Raw genomic sequence first — 14,397 nt, 5'->3', positions numbered from 1 at the left:
TAATATGCTTGATGCACTAATAACAAAGAGCGGCATTCGAGCAAGACTGGGGCGCTAGCAACCAGTTAACATTAATAAGCTGTAATCTGTATTGGTTATACATCGCTGAACACCCTTAGCTTATACTAATGCTTTTTGTTTTCACATATTAAAAGCGAATATTAAATATACACATATATATTAATTTCTTACTTTAAGAATCGAGCTCATTTCGTTTACGTAGATGCGTTCCGTTTCCAGCAATTCAGAAAGAACATGACCACGTTTAAGTTTTTGCGCCTCCACATCCTATAAATAATAGATCGTAAGATACATTTAACGTTTGTGTCAGTAAACCTTAGTATTTTCTTTTAATATACACAACCATACTTCTTCTTATTATATGTCTGCAATATACACTTAGTAGTATTTTATTATAATGTGAAACATCATTATTTACATATTTCAGTTGATTATTTAATTATGTGTTGGTATTGGTATTATTTTTCTAACCTGTTGACTTTGCATATGCTGATTGGATTCTAGGCTCAATCCGGAGTCGCGATTCAACGTGACAACCGAGTCAATGACACCGTCCATAGATCTGGGTCGCAACTCGTGCATAATAATGGTCTGCAAAATATTTAAAAACCGGTAAATAGAAATTAATAACGCATAGATAAGATTGTCCCAAGTGCTATTATGAGAACATAGAAAAACCAACGGTTGCCATTAATATAGGGCCACTGTAAAGAATTCTAATTTTGTCGCATAAATAAAAATACCTGTATTTTGACCCAGACAACTTCCATGAAGTCGCTTTTCTAACTAGCGACCATTCATTCCAATGTGAAGAACGGTACTTTTTTTATGGTTTTTTGGTTTTGTATTTTTCGTAATTTTTGGGCATTTTCGACAACTTTTACCACTTTCGCTTTAATATTGTCAGAATCGAGATCGGAGTCAGTGCATGTCGGCTAAGAACTATTTATACAATGGAACTCTGCCATTGTTCGTTGCGTGTTATATGTATAGCAAGCTCGAACGTGCATTTGTTGGTTATGGTTGTTGAGCATCCTAAGTACTTTAGGTTAAAGAGCCTCAAGTGTGTATTAGATAATTGCTGGCGTATAGATTGCGCTTTCTAACCTAACAATCACAAATATAATTAGCCAACTTGGGTACTCATAGTCAGCGTCTGCTTTCAAATAAAAAGCCGGTCTTAGCATTGGCTGATCACTTTTTTCTTTTGTGGCTACTCTCTCCATTTTTATTTTGTTTGCGGTTACTTTCCACACTGAAAACCCTACCAAATTGGAGCAGAAAAGCTAAGCCAACAGCCGCAAATTAAGTTGGCTATACCAACCTTTTTATACCAAAAGAGTATATTAAAGTTGTGAAAATTCATGCAGCAAGAAAGACTATAGTAAAATACATTTATTCTTCATCAGTTAGGCAAATTGATTCAATTGGACCATTTCCGTATTTATAGCAGCAAGATCTAAAACTTTAAAAGCATTTATGGTGTGTAGTAAACACTGTGTACCATAGAAACAGATCTAGTTTTTAACATTTTGACATTTTTGTAAAAAATGGAAAAAATCTTAAATAAATCACACAAGCTTTGTCATGCTTTTGACCGAAACCAGTAAATTGAGAACGAACGTATATAAAAAAAACTTAGGAACTATTCACATTTTAATTTTTTATTATAGACAGCGGGTGCGCTTGCTGACTCGCCATACAACCGTCGACTTTCGCTGCTGACTTTACAGCGACAAAGAGCTGTGACGCGTTAGTTCTTTTGTGTGTATGCGTTTGTGAGTACGTACATGTGTTTGCTGCGATTCCCTTATGAAGGTGTATATAAAAATTGAATGCCCAATTTTTTGTTTGTTGTTAGATTTGTTTCTGTATTTATTCAAAAATTGGGGATTCCTGACATACGCTAATTAATTAACCGACATCTTTATCTAAGAGCAGTTGATCGAAACATTCGACGAATCTATAGATGAGTTGTGTTTTTCATATATATGGTATGAATATCACTGTATTAATTAACTGTGTTATTATGTACTCTTTTCCAATTAAATTCGCATTTCCTGTTGCATGTTAGTTTAGTACCTGGGAGTTGTGTCTATTTTAAACTTTTTTTTACCGGAAATAATATATTTCTGAGATAATATGTATGTCCAATACTACCGAATAAGAATAAGAATTATTATCATTTAATAAGCAAAGCAACTTTCATCAACTTTCAAATAACCTAATAACTTATTACAAACAAATGCCAACTGCTACATAAATAGCAAGAATTTAACCAAAAGAAATTACAAAGACAACTAAATTTACATTTAAAATAACTAGTTATGATTTTAGCTCTATTACTTTGGAATTCATAGAGAAGCGCAAATCAGTCTTAGTGCTTTTTTGTATGAGGTCCATTGATTTAGACAGTTGGCCTCATTTTAGATTAACCGGCATTGGCTAAGCTAATAATAGAATAGTTCTTAGCGGTAAATGAGAAAGACTCGACATGCAAGAGGTTGATGAAGATCAAAATGCTTTAAGCAAATGTGTTCGGGGTTGCGCGGTACAGGAATCTTCTGCTTGATTAATTTTGAGGTGAATGGCGCGAATAAATAACACAGCGATTGTTTCTACCTTTTGTTGCAGCTCTTTCTCATTTCGCTCTATTGAGTAGTCAAGAGTACGACGGCTTTGCTGGTGACTACGGTTCAGTTCAACGTTGAAATTTCCCTCGTAATAAGAGCAATCATCATCATCACAGCTGGACAAGCTGCAACAACAGGCGATAGCAGTCGCAGCGGTATTAATATCGTTCGCATCATAGCACGCATTATTCCAAAAGACGCCAGCGATGGCATTGCAGGTAGTAGACGAACAGTTGGCACAAGAATCTTGCTCAGAATCACACAGTGAGCCACTGCACACGGATGATGACGTCGATGTGCTAATGCTTCTTGATGTTGTTGGTAGGTTGCTGCTGCTGCTGTGGCCTATATAGATTTTAACACTGTTATTACTGTTATCACTGCTCAAAGAATGCACAAACTGCGAATTAGCAGGGTCCAGCGAAAATGAATCTATTTCCATGTATTCATCGCTAGAGTCTATGCATGATTCGTGCACCCAAATGTCGTCAATGCAAATTGTGGTGTTGCACTGATGTAGACTTAAGTTATTGAGCTTTCGCTCTGTTTCAATGTTGCACTGCTTTGGAATTGGTTTGGATATGGCTTGCGAAGCGGAGAACGCTGCTGTTAACAGGTCATTGGTACTTGGCTTAGTCACATTCTTTTTTGCAAAGTTTTGCACGTCATTGGGATCAGCAAGTGCCTTAAACGGTGGTATGCCAATCGATCTCTCGTAAGACTTTTGCTTATTGGGCACTTGCCGCTGCAGTATTTTCTCACAGTCAATACACTTATCGTAAAGACACAGATTTTTTTCCTTTATTTGCTGGTCTTTGGAGTCGATAGACGATGAGACCCCAGAGTCCGAACCACTTTCAAGTGAGAGCCGCTTTGGACACTCGCTCTGCTCTATGATACTAAGTGAACAATGTGAGTAGTTGTGGCTACTCTTTCCGTCATCACCGCCAGTGGCACCCTCCACATTATCGCCTGTCAGTCGGTTGACTATGTTAAGCGCCTGACGCTTTTTGCGTATGTGAACTCGCTCTTGTTTGACTTTTTGCTGTAGTCGTGGCGACAGTGGTTGTGCCTGTTCCATAGCTCTATTGCCACTGGCTGCCTTCTGGAACATCCAGTTGGGGGCCACGTTGTGAACTTGGGCTAAATCCTTTTGAAAAAGTTGGTTCACTCGAAGCTGCACCTTGCTCTCGTTATAAGATGGAGCCTCCTGTGGCTTCGGTACGCGGGAAGTAGGTTGAACCTGTTGACAAGCTGAGCAATCGTCAATTTGGTTGCCATCTTTTCTTTCAATGCGAGCGATTCGTTCGGCTCGTGACCGAAAGCCCGATGGTTCAAAAGCTCGTGACAAATCATGATGAATACTTTGGCGGAAATTCCAGCTTTGAAATTTTTCGTAATCTAGCATCAAAGTGCTTGTGTCCATACAATCAAAACTTAAGTCTGAGCAAGAGCAGCCAGAACGAGAGAGCCTGCACTTCGAGCTCTCCGACTCTTGCAATGTCTCACCGGGTTGTTTTGCCATCAGCAACCAGGATTCTACATTTGGGGGAGGTAAGGACGGTTGGGGCTTACGCGCGCTGTTCGGCGAGAGCTTCTGGTCCAGATTACCAGTACGCTCTATCTGTAGTGCTCTCTGAAATCGCGTAGGCTCGTCATTTAGACGTCTGTATCCAGCCAAGCGCGCAGGATTGCTGAAGTGTTTTTGTGGTGGCTTTTTCGACTTGTACATTATGGCCTGCTTACACTGGTGCACATAGTTCACTTTGAGCAACTCCATTGGGAGCAGATCAGTTCTAGACATTTTTGAATCGATTGTACCATTCAAGCTAGGAAGTGGCTCACAAACGGAAGCGAACGGTAAGGCTGTTGCCGAGTCCGCGACAGAAACCGATCCCTTGCATTTAGCGGACTGCGGAACTTTGCCAATTGGCATTTTTAAAAGTTTTCTGTCTATTGATCACGGATCAAAAGTTTAATTATTTTAACCAATTTGTATCTATTGAATTATCACTTATCACTGCATATTTTACAATTCACTTTATTTTTTAGTTACTGTCATAGTCACCATTCAAATTCAAATAATAAACCACCGATGGTACAATTGCAAGAGCCGCCTTTGTCGCGCTATAATTGGTTAAATTGTACATCGGGGCTAATCACAGCACCTCTAACTTCGATATTTTGTATCCATTTTGTTAGTTCAAATAACATCTTTTATATTATATAACTTTGCATACAATCAACCGTTTAAATATTGTATTTTTTGTTTGCCGCTATTTGGTTACACTTCTGCTTTAACTTGATTCGCTTGCATTTTACGTGCGCGGTGTTGTGTCGACGTTAAAAGTCCGGCCTAAACTGTTGCTTGAATCGCTTGAGCACCAGCACAAGGCCAACTCATCTGCCAAGTTCGAAGCAACAAACATGTTACTCTCGCTCTCAGTGTTGTCAGTTAATCACGCTCTCGCCAACTATTCCCGTTGAAATACTAAAACTCAGAGTATTTAAAAGAAAATAACAATTTAAATGTCGGGAGCAACTAAATCTGTGGTACAATTTGTGGTATGTATTGTATTTATATATACATACATACTTAGGTATAGTAAATAGAAGTCAATGAACAGTTGACTTCGCATGCTCATACTTAAATCCATTTATGGCATAACTCAAGAAATACAATAAATATGCCATGGTATTTGTGTGGGTAGTTACGTGAAACGGAAGCTGAGCACTAAGATAAGGATTACGCATAAGAGGGAACTGTTGATTTGCTTGCAAATACGATTACAATACAGAAGTCACTTATGGCATTACAGGTCCGCCAAAGCGACAACGACAACCAAATGTAGCTGGAGAGTTCAATGGAAAGTGAAACGCAGTCCAAAAAGTGTGCAGCCAGAAACTACTACTTATGCATGTATTTTCACTCTTTTAATTAAAAAAGCAAAAGCGAAGCGCAGGCAAAGACAATAAAATTCAAATAAAAAAGAAAAAACATGAACCGCCATAGAAATTATCGCATAGCAAATATATACAGCCATGTAATGTTATTAAAGTGATGCTACTTGTGAAGTTTGGTAAAGGTAATAATAATAATAATAATAATAAAGGTAAAAACTACACATTAATATTGAAGCAAGAAAGTTATGAAGAGAACCTAAAAAAAAAAAAATCTTAAGCTTAAGTTGCACTCAACATATAAGGCAAATTAGAGATTTGCGTATCGTTGAATGTATCAACTCTAGCTTGTTATTTTAAGGTCATGGATATTGAATATTATTTTCTATGTGATTTATTTTCATAACTTATTTTATTTCCAAACTATTTAAATGTAATATTCACTAAATAAAACATAAAATAAATAAAACATAGCACGTATTAATGGGTAATTCAACTTTTTGATACACTTTGACTAAAAGCTAAGATTCTTTAACAGTGAGGATTTCAGAAGTAGTCAGACACCACACAATTCAAGCGTCTTGGGGAACTGTCAAAAAATAAATTTTACTACAACACGTAACGTTGGGCATTCAGAAGAAGTTGATTTTTTGGCTTAGTTCTGTACCAAGAACCGTTTCTAAAATACTGGCTTGCGCATACCCTCAATAAATTAACAATATCTCATGACTATAAAAAGTAGTCCTGCTCAATCCGAGTATATAATTTTAATTTTTCAAGCGTTCTAACCCTGGTAAATCAATAAATGCTAATCTAAAATACATTTTTATTAAGTCTTATATAAATTTAGGTTATTGATTAAACTTTTTAAGTTCTAAAATAATTGTAAAATATTTTGTAAAGTCCATTAAATGTTGTACATGTGCCCTACTATCTCATTTTTACAAATTTCAAATATCAACACGCAATCAAAAGTTAAGCTAGAAATTGAAATTGACAAATTGCACTAAAAATTGACGTACGTGATTTGTGTTATTTATACAATTTGTGAGAATGCATAAAACACGGAAAAGAGGCGTGGGAGATCCCAAAAAGTATATTTATTCTTTATCAGCTAGCTATATATACATATGATATGATAGCTAGAGCTACCAAATTTGGAATGTAGGCGATCCCATACCCGAAACAATTCGCTCACCAACGCTAAAAACGATTTATATCCACTTAATTTGAAATAAACCACAAAAGTGTGATTAGGTGTTTATATTATAAATCTGTGTTAAAGAGATAGAATAATATCCGTTATTTGGATGTTAAATTTTTTTTAATTTTTGTATATAACGCCTAATATTTTAAAAATCTTTTAATTATAAAATTAAAATAAAATGATAAAATATTAATTATAAAACAAAACTTTCATGTGTTGGCAGTTGTGCCGAAAAATTTGAAGCTATATTTTTTATTGCTTTTTACGAAATGCGTGCAGTTAAAAAAAACGAAAAAAGCTTGCATTTAAACACGAAATAATATTTATCTGCGCAAACTTTGGACAAGTAGAAGATGCCTTTTTTGTTAAATATTAATTGAAGTATCGATAGATCTACTTGTGTTAGTGCGGACAATCATTGCATCTGTTTTTGTTATTTTGTGGAAAGGCATAGACAAAAATATGAAAAAATAAAAAACTTCGATTACGCTTTCCATCACTGTTTTTTTACGTGTCTTCAATGCACTGTCAAAATTGTTATTTTAGTTTTAATTTTGTATTATTTTGTTATTTTTAGAATCGATTCATCAATTTATTGAAAAATTAATTATAGTAAGTAATTAAAATTAAAATGAACTTATTTTAATCAACTTGATAGAACTTTTCTTATCTTTCTTATTCCCAGATGCAAAAATTCAGTCAGTGGAAGTGGACCTGCCGAAGACCAATTAAGGAAGGCGTGTCAGCACCAGAAGAAGCGTTAATAAAGTAAAAAATCTATATACATAAATATATTGAATACTAATAATTAGTGATTTTTCAAACATAAATACGTTTAGCATGGGTATTCTTTTTACTGACCTTTACATAGGGTCCTATATAAGTATTTTTTTTTACCGACCATTACATGTGGACCTATTTCACCAGTTCCCGGGTAAACGAGGTGGTGCCGATTGAGCCTATTTGCGGACATTTCATACAAATTTTGAAATGACAAAACGCATTTGGTTAGGGTTAGTAAAGTAAGTAGGGGTGGTCTCCTGATAACCGCTTATTTTACCAGCTACGAACTAGTGCCCAATCCTGCAGGGATATTTTGTAATTAATTCATTACGTTATCTTAAATGCTCTATGATCAACAAAGCAACAAGGATGAGATATATGGACAAATTTAAAAAAGCATCAATATAAACTCTCTATAATATTTGATATAAGGCAAACCTTGGAATTGATTAATCAACATTTAAAAACCTTAATTATACAAATTATTTATGAAACATTAAAGTAAATGAAGGGTATTCTTTTTGTTGTTTACATAAAAGCTTTCATTCAGTTATCATATTTACAATCATGATCCAAATATTTATAATTCCATTTCTGCTATGTTTACGTTAGGCGACCATGCAGTAACCATATGTAATTTGCCAATATTTGACATCAATTTAAACTCAAATCGGCCCAATTGCTTAATTTGCTGAGCTGTGCAAATAAATTATATATCAGTTTGTGCAGAATATTGGTTATCAACGAGACATTTTCATTAGCCTAAGTAATATCAGTGTTGAGAAAGGGAAATATGGTACACGTCGATAGCGCTTGGACGATTCTTTTAAATATTATCAGTAAGTAATTTTTTAGCAATATCCATTGCAACTAACTTTATTCTAAGGTTCCGAAAGTTCAGAGGCACTTAATGGGCAGCACTATGTGTGTTATATGGCATGAAGGATACTATTTTCACCCTACGGATCTCATATCCTATATCGGTATCAAAATTCTTACATTGGGTGACAGCTTTCAATATAACACTGTCGACGTAGACGCCAAGCGGCAATTTCTAGAGGAAAGACATTTAAGTTACGATAATTTGACGCTCAAACTAACGATTTCAATTGAAGAATCGCACTGCGAGGTAGTAACTAACAAAATGTACATAATTTTTTTTATAGAATACTCATTTATCGTTGGTAGACATTCCTTGTTTTTGGAGAAGATATACCCCAATTCGTGGAAGCCTTTATGCGCGCATCTATGTACTCAATATGGCGCTCGTTGCACAACATATTTATTTTTGCGCACACTGCGCAAGCTTTAAACGCGACCTGTTGCCAGGGTTACTTCTTTCAGGGTAACTTATGTTTGGAGCATTTAGGTATTTAGCGTAAATGCTGGTTTTAATTCACAGATCAACCCAATATTATATTCGTAGTGAGAGATTATGTCAATGCAACAAGCTTTGCATTGAAAACTAATAAGTATGTTGGATCCAGAACAGATCATCCAGAGCAGTTGCAACTGGTAGATCGATATGATTCACTCCAGCAACGTTTTCAGTATAATCACTCACTCTTTCCTGATAAACTTCGTGATTTAAAAGGAAGGGAGGTAATCATTGCCTATTTTGACTACAGACCGTACACAGTCATGAAATACGTAAAGAAGAATATATACGGTTCTTTGGTTGCATCCTTCAAGAGTAGCCGCAATAACATCCGCAATATTGGAGTGCCGGAAACGTCTGACCAAGCCTATGTATATATTGATGGCACTGAAACCCGCGTTGTTCTTAACTTCTGTGCTCAATTTAACTGTACATTACAAATTGATACATGTAAGTACCATACTTATTTAACCATACTTCAATATAATGATGAAGAATTTATTCAGCTGATGCCAACGACTGGGGCACTATATATCCAAACATCTCTGGAGATGGCGCGCTGGGCATGATTGTCAATCATAAAGCTGACATTTCCATAGGCGCTATGTACTCATGGTACGATGACTACACTTACCTAGATTTGTCAATGTACCTTGTGCGCTCTGGAATCACTTGCCTGGTGCCAGCACCAAAGCGATTGACCAGTTGGTATCTGCCGGTACAACCATTTCAGACTACTCTTTGGGCCGCGGTGTTGCTTTGCCTTTCCATAGAAACAATTGGGCTGGTGCTGGCGCACAGAAGTGAGCAACATTTATACTTGGCGAATAGAGTTGAAAACATCTGGCTTCGGAGCTTGGCATTTGGTTTAGTAACAACTTTTAAGCTTTTCATCTCCCAGGCGGGAAACAGCAATGTACGATCTGTAACAGTGCGTGTGTTACTATTTGCTTGTTTCCTAAACGATATCATTATTTCGAGTATATATGGGGGAGGCTTGGCCAGCATATTGACCATACCCAGCATGGGTGAAGCAGCCGATACGCTTGAGCGATTGCGCGCTTATAAATTGCAGTGGGCAGCCAATTCCGAGGCATGGGTTTCATCGATTCGTAGCTCTGATGACGTAAGTATGAATGACATTAGACATATCAGGAATCACTCCGCACTTCTTTGTGTGAAACTTTCGCACACAGCTGAAGGTGCGTGAACTCCTAGAGAATTTTCACATATATGACGATCATGAACTGCTCGTGCTTGCTCATAAAGCGAATATGGGATTTACTGTGGAGCGATTACCCTTCGGTAAATGGTTACATGCTTCCGTAGTTTATGGTTTAACATGAAATATTTTTAGGTCACTTTGCTATAGGAAACTATCTCACAGGGCCAGACATTGAGCAAATGGTAATCATGCAGGAGGATCTTTATTATCAGTATACGGTAGCATTTGTGCCACGGCTCTGGCCACTACTTGAGCGCTTTAATCAGCTGATCTATTGCTGGCATTCATCCGGCTTCGACAAGTATTGGGAATACCGTGTAGTTGCCGATAATCTAAACGTTCAAATACAGAAGCAGGTCGAGAATACAATTATCAGTAGAAGACAGAACGATATTGGCATAGAGCCCGTAACTTTAGGCATGGCTAACTTTGCAGGTATCCTACTGGTCTGGGTACTTGGCGCGCTTGCAGCTATTACAGTATTTGCATTAGAATTTGTAGCCGCTAATTTAAGTGGTGATCTTGTACCCAAGTAGTATTACGGAGACTTAAGAAATCAAGGTGAACCTTTTAACGTTGCTTTTACCGTCTTAGGTAGTTTAAAAGTATGAGTGTATAAACATCTCTGTGTGTCGTACTGTCAGATTCGTGTTCACAACTTATGCCGCACACTTTTTAGCACAGTCTTTGAATACAAGAAAATTCTACCATTTAAAGTAAGACTATCTATAGGAGTTGTTGTGCACTACCAGGCCAGGGAAATTTGCGCCGACAGAACGTAAGTGATCCATTTACTGCCTGGCTATATAGTGTCTCAAAGTGTTTGGACGGGTGTAATTTCATAACTAAACAAACAAACTGAAATTTTTAATTAATTTTCACATCTACCACTAACTTTGCACAAAGCGAAAGTAAAATCACAGAAAACAATCCCCTGTTGTTTTATTGCACGACTGCATAGTTAGCTTTTATTCCAGCTGCTGATTTTAGTAATCAATCAAGAGCTGAATCATTTAATTGGAAATGCTGTTAGCGATTTTGCTGTCAAAATGGCTTTACAATAGTTTTGCCTCTTGTTTTAATTAGTTTAACGCATTGTCTCGATCAGCTAAAATGATTAACTCAGCTCTCTATTTGGTTCTTCTCGTGACATTTGTAGTTATCTCAAATGCAGATTTCAGCGTGTATGACTTTCTATACCGCGCAGGTTATTATATTTTTATTATGTAATATTCATTTACGAATTAAATATATTAACAGAGGTGTGCAGCATGCCCAACAAGTTCGGAGACTGCAAAGCTGCTTCCCGCATGTGGTATTATCATTCTGCAGGTAAAGTGTGCAAAGAATTTATGGCATCGGTGTGTGGCGGCAATCTAAATCGATTTTATTCCAAGATCGAGTGCGAGGAGTACTGCGAATAAATCTGAAAATCTTCTATCAGTAAAAAAATAATCTTATTCCTGTAAATATGTACCAATTATGCTTATGCTTGTACATATATTGGTGTGCTGTTTTTTGATTTGATTATGAAAAAACTGAAATTTCAGCAGATACAAATATGAATGTTACCACAATATGTTACATAAGAAAAAATTACACTTTGACTAGAACGTCCTAGCAAACATATATAATATATATACTATACATTTTTTTTTTTGACAAAATTGTAGTTTTATGAGCCCTGGCCTACGATTAAGACTTTTCATTTGCAGTCTGCAATTTTTTGAGTGTTACAAACAGTTATATATATTTATAAAACTACCATTTTAATTTGCAGCTTTGTCACTTGATATGGCAGACACGAAACCCGCTTGAATTTAATTTTAGTTTTAGCCTAACGTGCGACTGTCTTTCGATTGTACAGTATAATCGTCATTTAAAGCCGTTGTCTTTGGCCACTTAAGCCAATAGAGAAATCGATTCAGTCTCTTCTGTTCATATTATACACGTACATGAAGTGACTTTCTTGTAATCATTAATACATAGAAGTAATGAGTCCAAATTACAACACTTTTTTTTTATTTGATATTAAAAGCCAATTGCATTCTATTGTATACTCTTTGACATTTATGTAAATGCATTAAGAGCACTTCAATGCAAACCTAATTGTAAGAATGAGTGTTCTATAAAAAGTAAGCAGCCGACTTCCTAATGCGAAACAAGTGGATGCATTTAAGTTGGGCGCAATCAACTTTTATATACACTTTGACTAGAGAGTCGCAAACGAACCCTGCTGTTTATATTGAAAATTGAAATGTAAATAATTCCTAAGTTATTTACCCGATCGGTTTTTTGGCATTGATCAAAACCATGACAAAGCATATTTGTGATTTATTTCAGATTTTTAAATATTTTTTAAATTGCCCACAATGGATGTAATCTGATTTTTTTCGATTTGCAGGGGTGGGGGAGGCAATAAAATAAAAGCGTTTGGGTTTGGGTATAGGAGCACCCACATACAAAATTTGGTTGTTCCAGCGCTAATTGTTGCTGAGAAACAGTTGCTCATACATACAGACGGAAGGACGGATAAACGGACATGGCTATATCGACTCCCTGATCAAGAATATATATACAAATTTATAGTGTCTGCCACGCCTCCTTCTCCCTGTTACATACAGTTGCACAACTTTATGATAGCCTTGTTCCATTTTATACAAAAATGTCAAAGTGTATAAAAATTATGTACTTAAAATTATATATATATTAGATATACACATATACATCTGTGAATCTTTTTAATTTCAAGAACATAATTTTTTAATGAGTCTGCAGACAAGTTGCATCTTACGTCCGTCATTACCTGCTTCAGTGGCCTTTCAACTGAAACCTGGGTAGCAGGAACAGAATGCACGACCTTACATACATACTTATATATTTTCTTAAAGTGAGCAATCAAAATTATACATGTGAACATGCATTTATACATGCGTATTATATATCAAATGAAAAGTATTAATGTCTGGGTCCTTTGATTAAAAAGATATTTAAATTCAATTTTTATGATAAAAATTAACATGTAATAATAATAAACATTTTTTTAAATTTTTAATATTTAATCAATTTTAATACTAAGAAATAATTTTTGTTATTAAATAGTGTTTTTTTTTTAATTTTTTTTAATAAAATTATAATTGTTACGGTCTTTGAAGGAAAGAGAATGGGCAGGTTTAAGTAACATTAATATGTTCTTTGATCTTTGGGTTTTTTTGTCTTTATTTTTCTTCTTCCGAAAAGGCAACTATGTACACAAATATATATACATTCATATATATGTGCAACATGCCGTTTCTTGTGCTTCGTAACTGAAAAAAAGAACACATATTTTTAAACGAACGCGCCGCAATCAATATTTACTTCTTATTTTTCTCTCTGTAATTTCAAAAGTTAGGAAGATTACTATATACGATTTAAAAGCTAAGTAAATATCCGACATAAAGTTTTTTGGATTTTAACGGCAAGTTATCTGCAAATTACGGCTTTTAGATGGTGTTCATTGAACAATTATAAAAGTTAACCGTTTGCTACTTTTACGACTTTTGAAATGGTTAGCAAAAACATGCAGGTATAGCCAGGTCTAGCTACATAAATATATGTATGTATACATATATATATATATATCTGTTGAACGCATGTAATCCACAAAGCGATTATGCAGCCAGCAAAAGTGAAATTTTGAGTTGTAGTTGTCACGCTAACTAAACTGTGTTGGCATTGTTAGTCTTGTATTTTATGGAGGTTGCGGTGGCAAAACAATTGGTCTCAGCACTAAACTTCAATCTCTGGGCAGATTAAAAGGCTGCGTGTGAACTTCGCACGGTCATCTTTGGATTTGTACAACAAATTCAAAGACAAAAAGAAAATGCTCATGTACATTCGAAAAAATAACATTGGACTGATTGTAGCGTTTCGCTCGTATCCAATAAGTCAGTGGTTAACAAGTATCCTTCCATCATATCGCTTAAAGCGTTACAATAAAATGTATGTTTAGCAGCTATCAGCACCTTAAATGGAATGTAATATCTACCAGCTATACTCACCTTGTTCTGCTTACGTCGCAACAGATGCGGCGCTCCACCTGGTGGCTGCAGAGGCACAGCTGGCTCTGGGGTTACCTGCTGCACAGGACGTGGAGGTTTCAGAGCTAATTTCTTCAGACTAGCAATTCGTTTATCGCACATAAGAGACACATCGTCAATTCGTTGCAATACCTGTAAGGAAATCTTAAATTTTTTAAGCTCGAAAG

At 35.8% G+C, this 14,397-nt stretch overlaps 2 protein-coding genes across 10 annotated transcripts in view; one reads left to right on the top strand and one right to left on the bottom strand.

Annotated features, from left to right (window-relative positions):
- The window catches only part of LOC108596153 (guanine nucleotide exchange factor DBS), a 47,577-nt gene that overhangs the window by 6,301 nt on the left and 26,879 nt on the right, over positions 1-14,397 (bottom strand). For 5 of the 9 annotated variants that reach the window (XM_017981651.1, XM_017981648.1, XM_017981650.1 and 2 more), the window contains 3 exons: positions 14,192-14,374; positions 493-612; positions 193-288 (listed from right to left, as the gene is read on the bottom strand). In XM_017981651.1, the coding sequence (XP_017837140.1) occupies positions 193-288; positions 493-612; positions 14,192-14,374 (399 nt within the window). Of the gene's footprint in view, positions 1-192; positions 289-492; positions 613-2,643; positions 4,567-11,391; positions 11,575-13,301; positions 13,457-14,191; positions 14,375-14,397 lie in introns of those variants that run through there. The other 4 variants (XM_017981649.1, XM_017981654.1, XM_017981657.1 and 1 more) reach the window with 4 other exon arrangements.
- LOC108594606 lies at positions 8,468-10,684 on the top strand. The gene is made up of 6 exons (XM_033293216.1): positions 8,468-8,674; positions 8,734-8,890; positions 8,948-9,373; positions 9,430-10,049; positions 10,120-10,228; positions 10,281-10,684. The coding sequence occupies exons 1-6, from the start codon at positions 8,468-8,470 to the stop codon at positions 10,682-10,684; spliced, it is 1,923 nt and encodes a 640-aa protein (XP_033149107.1).

This window comes from Drosophila busckii, chromosome 2R, assembly GCF_011750605.1.
Source record: "Drosophila busckii strain San Diego stock center, stock number 13000-0081.31 chromosome 2R, ASM1175060v1, whole genome shotgun sequence".
Lineage (NCBI taxonomy): Eukaryota > Metazoa > Arthropoda > Insecta > Diptera > Drosophilidae > Drosophila > Drosophila busckii.
Note: the sequence above shows the minus strand (reverse complement) of the source record. Positions and strands in the feature narration are given on the sequence as shown.

Coding starts and splice junctions, on each gene's coding strand:
- LOC108594606 (XM_033293216.1), top strand. CDS start 8,468: ATGTGTGTTATATGGCATGAAGGATACTATTTTCACCCTACGGATCTC. Junction 8,675..8,733: donor TTGAAGAATCGCACTGCGAG/GTAGTAACTAAC, acceptor TATCGTTGGTAG/ACATTCCTTGTTTTTGGAGA. Junction 10,229..10,280: donor TGTGGAGCGATTACCCTTCG/GTAAATGGTTAC, acceptor AAATATTTTTAG/GTCACTTTGCTATAGGAAAC.